This window comes from Pteropus alecto, unplaced genomic scaffold (genome assembly GCF_000325575.1).
Source record: "Pteropus alecto unplaced genomic scaffold, ASM32557v1 scaffold146, whole genome shotgun sequence".
Lineage (NCBI taxonomy): Eukaryota > Metazoa > Chordata > Mammalia > Chiroptera > Pteropodidae > Pteropus > Pteropus alecto.
Window position 1 is genome coordinate 17161266 of NW_006442107.1, and position 14301 is coordinate 17175566.

The following is a 14301-nucleotide window of genomic DNA, read 5'->3' on the forward strand; positions in this document are numbered from 1 at the left end:
ATCTCCATCAACTCTACATTGATGAATGAATGAATACTTATGGTAGACAAAGGTGTACAAAGGAGGTGTTTAGTTTTTTTTGACTCTTCTCATATACTTCATATTGAATTTCCAGGATTCTACCATTTTTTCACAGTGAGAGGGTTTCGCTTTTACAGTTCAAGAAAGTATATGATTTTGACCCTCAGCCTTTTTTGCTTGCTGGTTACTGGCAGACAGGCCTGTTCTCCTCTTTCCTATCTCTTTTCATGCAGGCTAGTTCAGATAGAAATATTTCTTATCAGAGCAGATTACTGAAGATTGAAGGACTATCTTCCTGTTTTCCTGAAGTGTCTGTTAGAGCTTCATTTTCTGGGTGTACATGGTATGTGATCCAGAAGACAGACAGTAGTTTAATCAGCTGTTTCCATCTCTTGTTTCTTACTACATTTTAGTTTCATTCTTTTAGATCAGCTTCCTCTTACATAGCAGGAAACTGGCAGGTCATGGTTCCCAGATTTGCATCTCAGAACTTTGTTCCAGAAAGGGACCGAAATGTGATCTCTTTGGCTCCATGTTTAAGACTCTTAAGGCTCTGACTGTCCTAGGTTGGGTCAGGTGTTCATTTCTAAACCAATTGCTCATATCTACAGTTATTGAATATTGAGTATGTATGTGGGCCAGGGATTATTCTAAGTACTTTATGCGTTTATCTTATTGAAATCTGAAAATGACAATACGAGGTGGGCACAGATGAGAAACCATGTTGTCTTGCCCTGGATCACAAAGCTCGTGTGTGTTGGAGCAAGGATTTGAACTCAGCATTTCACTTTGGGCCGCTAAACCAACGCCTTCTATGCTTTATAACTGGCTGATTCTAAAGACAATGTAATAATAGCTTCAGGGCTTCCTAGGGACTGCAGCCCACAGGTTGGAAATGACTAATTTAAAGATTTAAAATGGGCTATGTTACAGAAGTAAGTAGTGTGGGTAAATCTCAGTTTCCTGAGTGTGGGGTGGTGAGAAAACATTACTCCCACCTCTGTGCTCTGTGGATGCTAGAAGCAGCACTGTGTCTGTGTGATGGTCCTGAATACCCTTGGCTGTTTGGTAGTAGAGAGGATTCCTGGAGCCCCTGGGGTACTGTCACACTCTCTTTCAGTCCAGCTCAGCCAGGGGAGGGATGGGAGCAGGTGCTCTCATATGGTCGCAAATGGGCTGGCTCTGTATGTCTGCAGAGAGCCAGACTGCTCTGTATGTCTGCAGAGGCCAGACTGCTTTCTAGACTTGTCCCAGGGTTCTCCTGGGAAATCTTGCTGAGCGGTCCATTCTGGAGCAGTGAATGATAAATGGGAGAGTAGCCATGGCAGCTGCATTTTGTTTTTCGATAGTTCTTTAGAGGTCACTGCTTTTAAGTACTTCTGTAGATTGCATATTGCAGACCTTCTCACAGTGACGGTGACATATTTCATTTACTAGCAGCAAAGCAAAGGGCAATTTTCTGGTTGTAACTTTTTTCTCTCTCTTCAAGATTATCCTGAAGGCAGTAATTCAAGTGATTATCTTGTTCAAACAACAACATATCTTCCAGAAAACTTCACATATTCGCCATACCTCCCCTGCCCAGAAAAACTACCTTACATGCGTAAGTGTCATCTAATTTTGACTTAACTGTTTGCTTGAATTATAATGAAATAATAAAAATCAGAGCACTAGGCTCAGTTCATTACTGTGAGTGCTAATGTTTGTATTATGTAGCATGTTATTCGATTTTTTTTTTTTTTTGGCAAAGGACTTTTTTGGAGAGGGAGGGGGATTGAAAAGCTGAAGAAAAAACTTACCCTTACCTAGAAGTAACCTCTGTTGTGAGTGTGATGTGTATTCTGACAGGTTATTTTAAAATTATTTTCTACAGAGATGGCTGGATAGATCAAAAATTAAAATGTTTCAGATTTAAGAACTTAATATAAATGATTTTAATTACATTTAATTTTGTAAATTTTTTTTTCTTAACACTTTTTGTGAACTATCCAGGTTGATACAATCTGGATATAGATCTGTTTATTTCTCTTAACTATTGCATAATAGGTCTTTGAATAAATGTACCACATTTCATTTACCTTTTACTTTGCTGATGAAAATTTAGGCTATTTCCACTTTTTTGCTATCACAAAACAGTGCTGTGAAGAACAACATAGTGCACATTTTTCTGTGCACGTGTGTGTATGTTACTGAATGTTCATAGCCACAAGTGGCTATGGCTTGGTGGCGTGCCAGAGCAGCTGTACCAATTTATATCTCCAACACCAAAGCATAAAAGTACCACTTTGAAAAAAAAATGATATCTCATTGTTTCAGCTTCCACTTTCATTGCTAGTGGGTTTAAGTAACTTCAAGTCTTTTTGAATGGTTTTAAATTTTCTCTCTTGTGACTTGCTCAAGAATGTGCTTTATAAGTTCCTTATTGGTTAATTAGATTTTTGTATTGATCAGTAGGAGTTCTTTATATATGTCCTGGCAGTGACCTGTTGTCTGCTTTATGTGTTGTAATAACTTTTTACAGTCCCTGGATTGTCCTTTTATTTTGTTTAAGGAATCTTTTATTTTATAGCAGTTCAAAATTATGTTTTCAAGTGTATCAATCACTTTATTTAAGGTTTTTGTTTTTTTGTCTTAAGAAAGTTTTCCTTCCCTCAACACCATACAAATACTCTTCTTTATTTTCTCTTTTTTTTTTTACAATTTTGTTTTTAACTTTTGTGTATAGTATGAGGTAGGGATCAAGATATTGGACTTTAAATATATATTTTTCAAAATTATGAAGGTAATACATTATCATTTAAAAAAACATTGTAACTCAGAAGCCACATGGCTATTTTGGCTTTTTCTTTGTATGTCCCTCCCCCCATTTTAAGTTTACTTTATACATATGTTTATATCTTGATTTTTATATAATTAAAAATCTAGTAAACATCTTTTTGAATTACTTATTTATCTGTGTTCTAATGTCCTCAGTATCTAAGGATGTTTTGAATGTTTTTACTTGAGTTTTCTTTATTGAGGAAATTAGCCTTTGCCTGCCATATTTGTTAGATTTTTTTCAGTTTATCATTGATAGGTATTATGTATCTATAATAAAAAGAAAGATTCACCTTTTAATACCATCTTAGGCTGTGGTTCTCAAACTTTAGGGTGTATCAGAGTCACCTGGATGGTCTTATAAAACAGATTGCTGAGCCTCACCCTCAGAGTTTCAGATCCATCTAGAGTGGGGTCTAAGAATTTTCATTTCTAACAGGTTCCCTTGTGACATTGATATTAGTGATTCTTGGGTCACGCTTTGATCTAGAGCAGTAGAACTCATTTCTGGCTACACAACAGCCTGAGGGACTTTTATAATTCTTGTGCCCAATCCCTAAATTTCTGATTTTATTGATCTGACATATGGCCTGGGCTTTGCTATTTAAAACAAAAAACTTCCCAGTTGATTTTAATCTTGCTCTCTCCTTGTTGTGTCCCATAATAGAGAATGAAACTATGATTTTTGTGACTGTATATTTGTTATTACTTTGTTATTGCAGCCTTGATTTTCTAAGAATGAATGTTTTTGTCTGTACGGAACTGAAATTGCTGAGTAATGTTCTATTGAAATATTGATTACAATAATTTTATTTTCATAATTTGCATATTCAAAGGTTTTAATTTGAGGAAATATTTCTGTTCTTGATTTAGTTGCCATTTTCTCAATTAGTGCTTTATGAGTACTAATTAAACTGTTTAAGAGCATCTGCCTGCCAGGACTTCCTATTAGCACTCCTCTCCTCCAGTCCTATAATTCATAAATATCTCTGTCACAGTGCTTGAGAGATTGTGTCATGGCTGCAACTCACTGCCTTTTCACTGAGTGTGTTGGTCTTACTGCTCCTTTTCTCTGTTTCTCTCAGAGTCTTGCATTCTTCTACAAGAGAGGGTCACATTTGTTTGGCCAGTCACCTTTTCACAAAAGGCCTCCTCAGGGGCTTCCAGCTCTGGGTCCATCATCAATCCCTTGTCCAGTTAGCTGTGGCCAGAGTGACAGGGTTATTTGGTAGGAAATCTGGCCATATACAGATAACTCCTTAGAAAAGAGCCATGGGCCTAGCCAACATAATGAGGCTTTCTCCAAGTGGGCCTTGCATGAGCCATCCAGGAGAGCCCATTCACTAGTCGTGTGACCTTTGCAAAGTGGAGCCTCAGTTTATCCACATGTAAAATCTGGGATTATAATATCAACTCACTGTGTTGCAAGGATAAATAGAAGTGCTGTGGTTGAAGCTTAACAGAAGTTAATATGACATTCCCTTTCCTTTCCTTCACTTCTTTGAATGATGTAGCTAGTCTTTATAATGAGCAAGGGAATGAGAAACCCAGGAGAAATGTATAGAGTTAGGAGTTTTATAAGCAGCTATGCATCTTTAATTTTTTTAATTAACAGGATTATTTCCCATCAAAGATAGAGAATAGCGTAATAAAATTCCTATGTATAAAATCTTATGATAACATCACACAAAATAATTGAATACGATACCTCCCCAAATAATAGTTAAAGGAAGTCTGTGTAAGAATAAGCTACTTAGATAAAACCATTCAAGTATGAATGATACTTAATTTTCCTATAATCACCAAAACTGAAGTTAAGGCTTAAAATCAATGTGTTTGATTATCTAGATGTAGCTTCTTTTTGATTTTTCTCTAGCGTAGCAATGAGACTACTAGCACTAAATTACTATAAAGATAAAATTTGAACTTTCCAGTTGGAATTCAGATAAAATTGATTTCAAGGGGGTCAGCAATATTTTATATTCAGTCACTTAAACCATACAACTACTTTTAATGTGATTATTTATACAACATAAGTAAATGAATACTTCTTTGTTACTGTTAGTATTTAGAGATTTTTCAGAGGACAGAACACATTCAGCTTTATTAAATTTATGTGAGATTCTCTGTGCTAACAAAGTAAAATAGAAATTTTACTTTATTTAGAGCTAAAAAGCAGTAAATGCTTAGCATAGATATGTTGATATTTCTGGGTGAAGTATAGACAAAAATGTCAGTTGTGCACTTTGCATTAAAATGAAGATAGACTTACCTGCGGTTTTCCTACCTTTTAATTCTTATTCAAATAGAATACATTTGCAATGGCTTTTATATATTCTGTTCTTACTGTTTGTGGAATAGTTCCCTTTATGGGTTAACCCTGATAGTTTCTATAGTTGCTAGCTTTTTAAACATAACAAAAGCTACAAGGAATTTTCGAGATGTTTAAATAATTCAAATGAAAATCGACAAAGAGGGAAAAGATAAGCAAATCAACGTCAGGAAAGCTCAAATGATACTTAATATAACAAACCACTATGCATATATTTATTGTAGAAAAGAGAGATGGGAGCCATTTTAGAGTAAACAAGCAATTTTTGAACTGCGGTTGCACACACAGCGAGCTCTGTCTTGTTCATAGGGGCAGAACGAGGAGAAACAAAGCTGCAGATGATCTCGTGCCTACCAGCTAGAGGAGGTAATGCACTCAGAGAAAGGCAGTGTGCTAATTGTTACACAAGGGCTATTATGGGATGAAAGGAAGACTGCAGTTCATGCTGAAAGGAAAAGGGAGACTTTTGAGAGAGGGGACATTGGCAGTGGTTCTTGGAAGATAATTCAGTAGGTAGGTAAGGGGAACAGTGTCAGAGCACAAGAGGCTCTGTATTCTAGGAATGGAGGCTGGTCCACTTGACTGAGGTGGGGCTTTATAGTGAGGTATGTGAGAAATAAGGCAGGCGAAGGGCCTGTGTAAAGGACTAACCAGTTTGAAGGCTTCGTGGGTTCCATGAATCCCTAGGCATCCATGAGATGGACTTCAGAGGGAGTTGAGCCCCGAAGTATTGTATGCATTTATGGCGTTTTGTTCAATTTATGGCGTTTTGTTCATCCCTCTAAGGCAAGGGCCCCTAACCCCCAGGCTGTGGACTGGTACCACTCTGTGGCCTGTTAGGAACTGGGCCACACAGCAGGAGGTGAATGGCAGGCGTGCGAGTGAAGCTTCATCTGTATTTGCAGCTGCTCTCTAGAGCTAGCATCACTGTCTCAGCTCCACCCCAGATCATCAGGCATTAGATTTTCATAGGAGCATCTGTCCCTGGTGCCAAAAATGTTGGAGACCACTGCTCTAAGATGAGGGTGTAGAGTTTTCAAAGTTCCAGAGGCAAAAAAAAGGTAAAACAGACACAAACAAACAAACAAAAAACCGTGCTTTAGGGAATTTAACATTCATATGCTTTAGGCAGATGAGTAATGTGACTGGGATGGTCCTTCAGAAAGACTATTCTAATGAGAAGCTGAAAAATGGATGAGAATGGGAAAATACTGGAGAATGAAAGACCGATAAGGAGCTTGCTACAAGGGGCTAAGAGGAATGACAAGGGCATATGACAAGGCTGTGGCACTGGAGAGAGGGGGAGGCACCAGAGAAGAGCTCTAGGGATGTTATTGGCCAGATGTGGTGATCAGGGTTAATTTGCAGGTTTCTGGCTTGGTGATTATTAACTGAAACAAGTAATGCAGGATAAATAGCACATTTGGACAATGGAGAAGTTAATGAGTTCATTGTTGGACTCGTTTTGTTTAAAGCTCAAGAGAGTTAATTTGGGGGTCTGAGTTTTGTCAGATAGATCTGGGCTACAAGTAAGAGGAAGTGAGACATGAAGGAGTTTCTGGGCAACTTTAGCACTTATGGGTATAAAGGGCAGTCAGTAGAAGAAGGGAAAACAGTCAGGGACATAGAAGAGTCAAAAAATGGTGTCCCAGAGACCAATATGGAGAGAGTTCCAAGGAGAGAGTATTCTGTCTTGTCAAAGAAAGCAGGTAGAATGAGGAACCATGAAAGGACATTGGATTTGGCACATAGAGTATGGGAACCATAGCGAACTCAATTTTAGTAGAGTAGTGGGGTAAGAACAAAACATACTGTCCTGAGATGTGAGTCAGAGTGCATACAAACTAGTTGGTTTTAAAAAAAATGTTTGGGAGAACCGAGCAAAATGGTGTTGATGATAGAAGCTTAGCTCATCCGCTCTTGTCAACCACATCAAAGTTGAGATGGAAACACAGAGCAAACAGCAAGCAGAGTTGCCTGGGGTCTAGAAGCCCTACAACTAGGGAGAGAAATAAGAAATCACCCTGCAACATTTGGAGGTAGGACAGGATGAAGAATAGAGGCTGCCTGGTCTCTATTCTGGGACAGAGGCTACGGCAGCTGCAACTGGTGGTTGCAGCTGCCTCTTAAAGGGGCCATGTCTGCAAACCAGACTTTCGCGGTGATGGACCTGCTTGCTCTGAGCACCAGCACTGGGTTGGCTGCTCGGGGGTCACCAGGGACTTATAGGGATACACTGAATTGTCAGAGTGAGGGCCGGAGGCCAAGCTTTCTATCGGGCAGAAATGCTGGTGGTATCCATTGTCCCTCGGTTGAGCCCTTCCCCTTCCCAGTGTGCAGATGCAATGCCGCCATAGCTGAGATGTCATCAAATTGGATAACAGAGGTCACTCTGTCCAGAGGATTCCCTGAAACCCTGCCTACCCCAACTCATGGCCCCATGCAAGCCACATCCAGTTGTGTCCTCGGTGAGTCCTGTGCCACTTGCTGAGCAGATTCACACTGGTGGCAGCCGATCTTGGTTTCTGGTGTGGCTTCTTGAGGCAACTATAAGCACAGCACCTGTGAATTGCATGCCAAATCTTAACAGATGGTTCTGGAGGGGCACAGGCTGGGGATAAACTTAGCCTGCAGCTGAACTCCTCTCAGGACTGTGCTGCCAGACTCCTACTACACAAAGCCATGCTAATGAGACCGAGAGACTTAGTAGCTTTAATTAGTACATAGAAATAGACACAGAAAGGCAGCCATAATGGTAAGACAAAGAAGCAGAGAACAGAACAGAGATCCAAGAAAAACGGAGTCAAGCCATCTCACAGATGCAGAGTTCAAAACACTGGTTATAAAGATGAACGCAGTGAGAACTTTAACAAAGGATGAAAAAACATAAAGATGGAAATGGAAATTATAAAAGGGAACCAGTCAGAAATGAAGACTACGTCATTTGAGATGAAGAGTGTATTAGAGGGAATCAACAGAGTGGAGGAAGAAGAGGATCAAAACACTGATATAGAGGATGGGGAAGGTAAGGACACTCAGCCAGAATGGCAAGAAAAAAATAACCAAGAATATAATAATTTAAGGAGCCTATGGGACAAAATTAAGAGTAACAACATCCATGTCATAGGGGTACCTGAAGAAGGAGAACAAGAAGTTGAATATATATATTTGAAGAAATAATGATAGGAAACTTCCCTAACCTGGTGAAGGAAATAGAACAACCCCAGGAAGTGCAGAGAGTCCCCCAAGAAAATGAATCCAAAGAGGCCCACACCACAATACATCATAATTAAAATGCCAGAGATTAAATGCAAAGAGAGAATCTTAAAAGCAGCAAGAGAAAAGCAATTGGTTATCTACAAGGGAGCTCCCATAAGACTGGCAGCCTATTTCTCAAAAGAAACTATGCAGGACAGAAGGGCTTGGCACAAAATATTCAAAGTGTTGAAAACCCAGGATCTACACCAAGAATACTTTATGCAGCAAAGCTATCATTTAGAGTTGAAGGACAGATAAAGAGCTTCCTAGACAAAAATAAGCTGAAGGAATTCATCAACACCTAGCCAGTATTACAGGAATTGTTGGAGGGACTTCTTTAAGAAGAAAAAAACAGGTATCTAAAACAAGAATAAAGAATGGTAACAACTACATTCCTATCAATGAGTACCTCAAATGGAAAAGAATTAAGTGCTCCAAACAAAAGATAAGAAAGCTGAATGGATAAGAAAACAAGACTCCTATATATGCTGCCTATAAGAGACTCACTTCAGATTAAAAGACACACACAGACTAAAAGGAAGGGGATGGAAAAAGATATTGCCTTGATGGACCTAGAGGGTATTGCGCGGAATGAAGTCAGTCAAATAGAGAAAGACAAATACCACATGATTTCATGTACATGTAGAATCTAAAGAACAAAATAAACAACAACAAAAACAAATTCATAGATACAGAGAATACTAGATGGGAGGGAGGTTGGGGGGACAGTGAAAAAGGGCCAAGGGATTAAGAAGTACAGATGGACAGATACAAAATAGTCATGGAGATATAAAGTGTACATAATGAAAATAGTCAACAACGTTGTAAAGATATGTAAGGAGGAAGAGATTTAGTGGGGTGACCACTTTGTGAGTTATATAGATCTTTAATTACTATGCCGTACAACTGAAACTAATATATTATCGTATGCCAACTATAATTGAAAAAAGCTCATTGAATTATACAATGTAAATATGAGCAACTAATGGTCTATTAGACTTCAATAATACTGGGGAAAAAACAAAGTTTGGTGGGAAGTGAAAGGAGAGTGAGGATAAGGAATCTGTGGAGGAGGTGGGGCTAAGGGAAGAAATGGATTTAAACTAATATTAGGCATTACAGAAAGAAACTATGGAGAGAGAAGAGATAGAAATAAGAAGGAGAGTAAGGGAGTGGGGTGTCCATGGAGCCAAGTCTGGAGAAAGTGAGAGGAAACAGAAATACGCTTAGGTTGAAGAGTTAGTTTTGGAAAGCAGTAGGAATACCTCCTCCCCTGAGGCAAGAGTACATTAATTTGGAGATGAGGTGGAGAAAATTAAGGGGGTTCATGCCTGTTGCTTCTATGTACCTGATGGTATAGGAGGCCACAAACATATGAGGTAGTGGCCAAGAAGGACCAAGCAGTTGAAAGGGAGGAGTAAACATTTAAAAATTGTTATAGGGAATTAGAAGTGGAGTCAACTAATTATAAATTGAAAGACGACGATCAGCCAAGAGAACCCCTCTGACACCCCTGTGGGGTCAAAGTGCAGACATAATGTGACACTTGTTTTTACTGAAAGCTTACTATGTTCAAGGCAACATTTTAGGTACTATCACCTAAATTATGGGATTAATCTATGTGCTTATGGGATTTTCTTCAGTGATATTTGTTGAGTGGAGAATTCGAGCATGGAAAATTGTTGATCAGATGTGGCAGGTCAGTAAGAGAGGGGCAATAAGAATGTTTGTTAGTATATAGGTGTGTCTTAGTCCATTTGGGTTGCTAAAACAGAACTGCCATAGACTGGATGGCTTAAACAACAGATAGCAATTTCTTATGGTTCTGGAGGCTGGAAGTCTAAGAGCAAGGTGCTGGCAGATTCAGCATCTGGTGACAGTCCCTCTCCTGGTTCATAGATGGCCATCTTCTTACTGTGTCCCCATATGGTACAAGGGGCAAGAGATTTCTCTGAGATCTCTTTTATAAAAGGATGCTAAGCCCATTTGTGAGAGCTTAACCCTCATGACCCAAACACTTCCCTAAGGCCCCCACCTCCCTAATACCATCTCTGTGAGGGTTAGTATTTCAGCATAAGAATTTGAGGGTGGGAGGTGGTCAAACATTCAGTTCATTGCAAGGAGCTATAATTATATGAAGCTCATGGAGCTGTGTTTCTCCGAGTGTGGTCCAGGGATGATCTGTACCAGAATCAGCTGGGATGCTGGTTAAAAATGAAGGCCTCTAAGCCAAACCCCAGACATACATCAAAAGGCAAAGGTTTCTTGGTTGTGAACTACAGAATACAACTCGCTTCAGTTTAAGAGGAAAGGGAATCTGTGAAGAGATATTAGGCAGCCCTCAGAAAACCTGTGTACCACAGAAGTAGGTTCAGAGGCCGAACAGCCAAAACAAGGCCCAGACCACTCTCTGAAGAGTCTCCTGCTGGCACTAGGCAGAGATTGTAGCTCCCGCCAGCAATGCTCAGGTCTAGAGACCAGAGGTGCCACTCCTGATATCCCTAAAGCCAGAAGCTTCTGTTACTGTTTTAACTGAAATATAGTTTGCAAAATGCTCAAGTCCTCATATTGTTGACTTATGCTTCAAAGATTTCTGCAGGTGTATCTGGTCATGTGACTGCTCCTATCTGTTACAGAGGTTGGGAGAGTGGGTTCTAGCTTCTTCCTCTTGCAGGCAGGACTCAATGGTGGGCAGTTTAAGTAGCTGAAATGTGTTCAGATAAAGCTGGGTGGCCACAGGTAGGACTCATAGGCATCTACTGACACAAGCGCTTTGAGATTGGGGCCAGTAACCTCCATTCTAAACAGGCATGGCTGGCAACTCTTATCCACACCACCCAAATTAGTGAACTGGTTTATTAGGAGACTGGATAGACAGGAAAAATGGGGATATAGCACAAGGAACTTTAAGCCAGAACTGACAGGCTTTCAACACTGACACTGCCAGTCAGTTCTAGGTGATAGTGATGCTCAGGTTGTGGATACAGAGCTGGGTAAACAAGGAGGATGTTCAAGGAGGGGAGGGTACCTGACAGTGAACATGGAAGGTAGTATGGCTAGAAGTCATAAATGTCGAAGGAGATAAATTTATGAGAGAAGAAGTAAATGATCTTTTGTAAGGTGTAGGTTTGAGCGTACAGAATGCCTTCCTTTATTTCTGGCTTCAAGATTGTAGACATTGGAAAGTGAGCACTTAGCACAGTTTGAAAGGAGAATAGTGCTTCACTTCAGATGAGGCGTCGGGGGAGGTATTCTGGAGAAAACATTGAGGTAGAGTATATGGAAATGTCTTGGCAATTGAATGAGTCCAGAAAGCATATTTGAAAAGGCAGGAGTATATGATGTGCCATATTTCCTTGACAAGACACATCTTTAATTTTATAATGGCTTTTTGAGAACAAGGAAGAAGCAGTATATTAAATGCACACATTGGAGAATATGTCCCTATGTCAGAGTGCTAAAACTTGAATGAATGTGTCTCAGAATTGAGGAAGTATAGTAATTGTGGTTGTGGATTCTGGCTTTAAAGGAGGTTTTCAGCTTATCAGTAGTCAGGGACTGGAAAGACATTTTGAAAGCATGTGATAAAGGTTATGAGGCCTCCAGGGGTGGACCAAAGGTTCACTGGGTAGATTACGAGGGAAAACTGGAAACAGAAAGCAGACTATTAACTGGAGGAAAATAGATGTTAAGAACTGTGTATTGTGGCTGAGATCAGGAGGCAAAAATTTGGGCTGAACAGAGGGCTGTGGGACCCCTTTTGCGCAAATGTCTTAAAGGCATATTTTAGTACCTGATGGAGCCAAGGAGTGGAAATGCAGGTAGAGAGAAAGGGGAGACAGAGTTGAACATGGCCAGCTTTGCCATTCCTACTAATTCATTCATTCATTTGTTCATTCATTCATCCTATATCTATGCATTAAACTTAGTATTGGGGATTTGTGACTGAAAACTACCCTATCTATGTTTAGAATACTCAGATTTGGTTCCTTCAAGAATAGTTGAGTAGGAAATCATTTACATAAGCAGAGGTTATAAAATTCCACAAGGAGAGAAGCCTAAGTAAAGCATTGGAAATGGGCATTTTCTAGCGTTGGCTTCAAAAGGGACAGTGGGAGACTGTGGGCAAGATGACTCATGTAACTGGTCAGCCTCAGAGCTGTACTCAGGAGGCAGCTTAGAGAGCGGGGAGGGAAGGTGCCATCTTATTGTAAAAATGGTTTTCCAACTTTGGAGAGGAATTCACTTGAAGGGATATGCCTAGAGGAAAGTCACGTCTTTCTCTGATATTGTCTCAGGCATTTGGGTGGTACACATTTGAAACCTTGAGGGTAAAACAGTGACAAGAGCCCAAGAATACAGAGTTAGGCTTTAGATATAGGCTCTCAAATGAATGAAATAGTCATTTAAAACTGTTAATTCATAGAGAAAACAACTCTCTGCCTAGAGAGTATATGCCTTAAATTTTACTTGAAATGCAAGAAAAATATAAATATAGGCAATTCATATGTATTGAATAGTTATTTAAAAGTTATATTTTAATAGAAAATACAATATCCTAAATCATGTCATGTGATACATTAGAATCCACACTACCAGGAGCCTATGGTTTGGGCCCACGTGTACCTAACAGACCCCAAGCCCATTTAGGGAGGCATTTTGTTGCATGTCTTACAAATTCAGCATTAAGAGATTACAGCAAATGTCTTGTGTCACCGTTGGTGCAACTGAGTTGTTCTCATACATAACAGAAGTAGTTTGGGCCCCAGGCTTCATTGTCAAGACTCCTGGGTGGCTTAGAGTTGACCTTCATTCTTCCGCTTTACCCTCTAGCTAACAGGCAGCCCCTCTTCTCTTCAGGCCCCCAATTCTCCAGCTCTTTCCTTTCTAACTCCAGTCTCACCTTCAAATTTTCCAAGTCAGGATTTGATATGTAAATATTTTTACATTTATGTCCTGATTGATTATACTGCTGGGTAAATGGATTTCAACCAATACATTTATTTTTCAACCTTTCAATCTCTAATTGCAGAAGGAGTGCACATGGTCTCCCTGGAAAATCTCAGATTTAGCAGAGGTGCAGAGTGAAAGTGGGGAGCTCTCTGTGGAGCCCTGGATCCTTGCTCTTTAGGTGCCTTTAAATCTCAGCAAGTGCAGTAAAGGGGCTGGCCTGGCTGATGCTTACTTCTTTATGGTAAAGAAGGCTGTGTCCTTTCTTGGCTTTAAAGCACTGGAATGCTTTCTGGAGTGAAACCTGAAGGAAATGTCCTGTATGTAAAGGAGGTGAAAGTAGTCTTGGTACAGTGGGGGGACCCCAAGTCCTCACCTTGAGAGAGACTCCTGGAGACAGTTTGGAAACCATGTCACCACTGGCTCATCTGTTCAGTGCCTCTTTCTGGCCACATTCTGTAATAGGCCCTTTTCCCTTCCATTCCTATGTACAGGGTCTTCACCCTAACACCCCCTGACCCACTAATTAGTATTTATTCTTCCACTCCAGAAAAAAAGGGACGTTGCTGTTATCCCTGGCACTGGGTCATCTTTGGCCTTCAGCCAGCAAGTTATTAGGATTCCAGATCAAGGAGTGATGAGTACATAGGAAAGCTGCTCAGGGACTCTAAGGAGTGTGGATGGGGGTACCATCAGGAGGCAGGTGAACTTTGGGTACCTGGGGCATCAGGAATATAAGTAAGTGACAGACATGAGAGGCCCTAACCACTGAGGAGAAAGTTATAAGACCTTCATCTTAATCTGTCGGCACATGTGTGTTCATAATGAAAATTAAACTGCAAATGATACTGGAGAAAACTGCTGACAATGATGATTACAGCTGTTGAAGAAATAAAGCCAGAAAAAAGGCAAAAAAAAAAAAA

General features: G+C 40.0%; 1 protein-coding gene across 3 annotated transcripts in view; it reads left to right on the forward strand.

Moving 5' to 3' along the window:
- B4GALT6 (beta-1,4-galactosyltransferase 6) overlaps positions 1-14301 on the forward strand; it is a 58344-nt gene that overhangs the window by 24154 nt on the left and 19889 nt on the right. For all 3 annotated transcript variants that reach the window (XM_006920002.3, XM_025038677.1, XM_025038676.1), the window contains exon 3: positions 1511-1624. In XM_006920002.3, coding sequence (XP_006920064.1) covers positions 1511-1624 — 114 coding nt within the window. The remainder of the gene's footprint in view (positions 1-1510; positions 1625-14301) is intronic.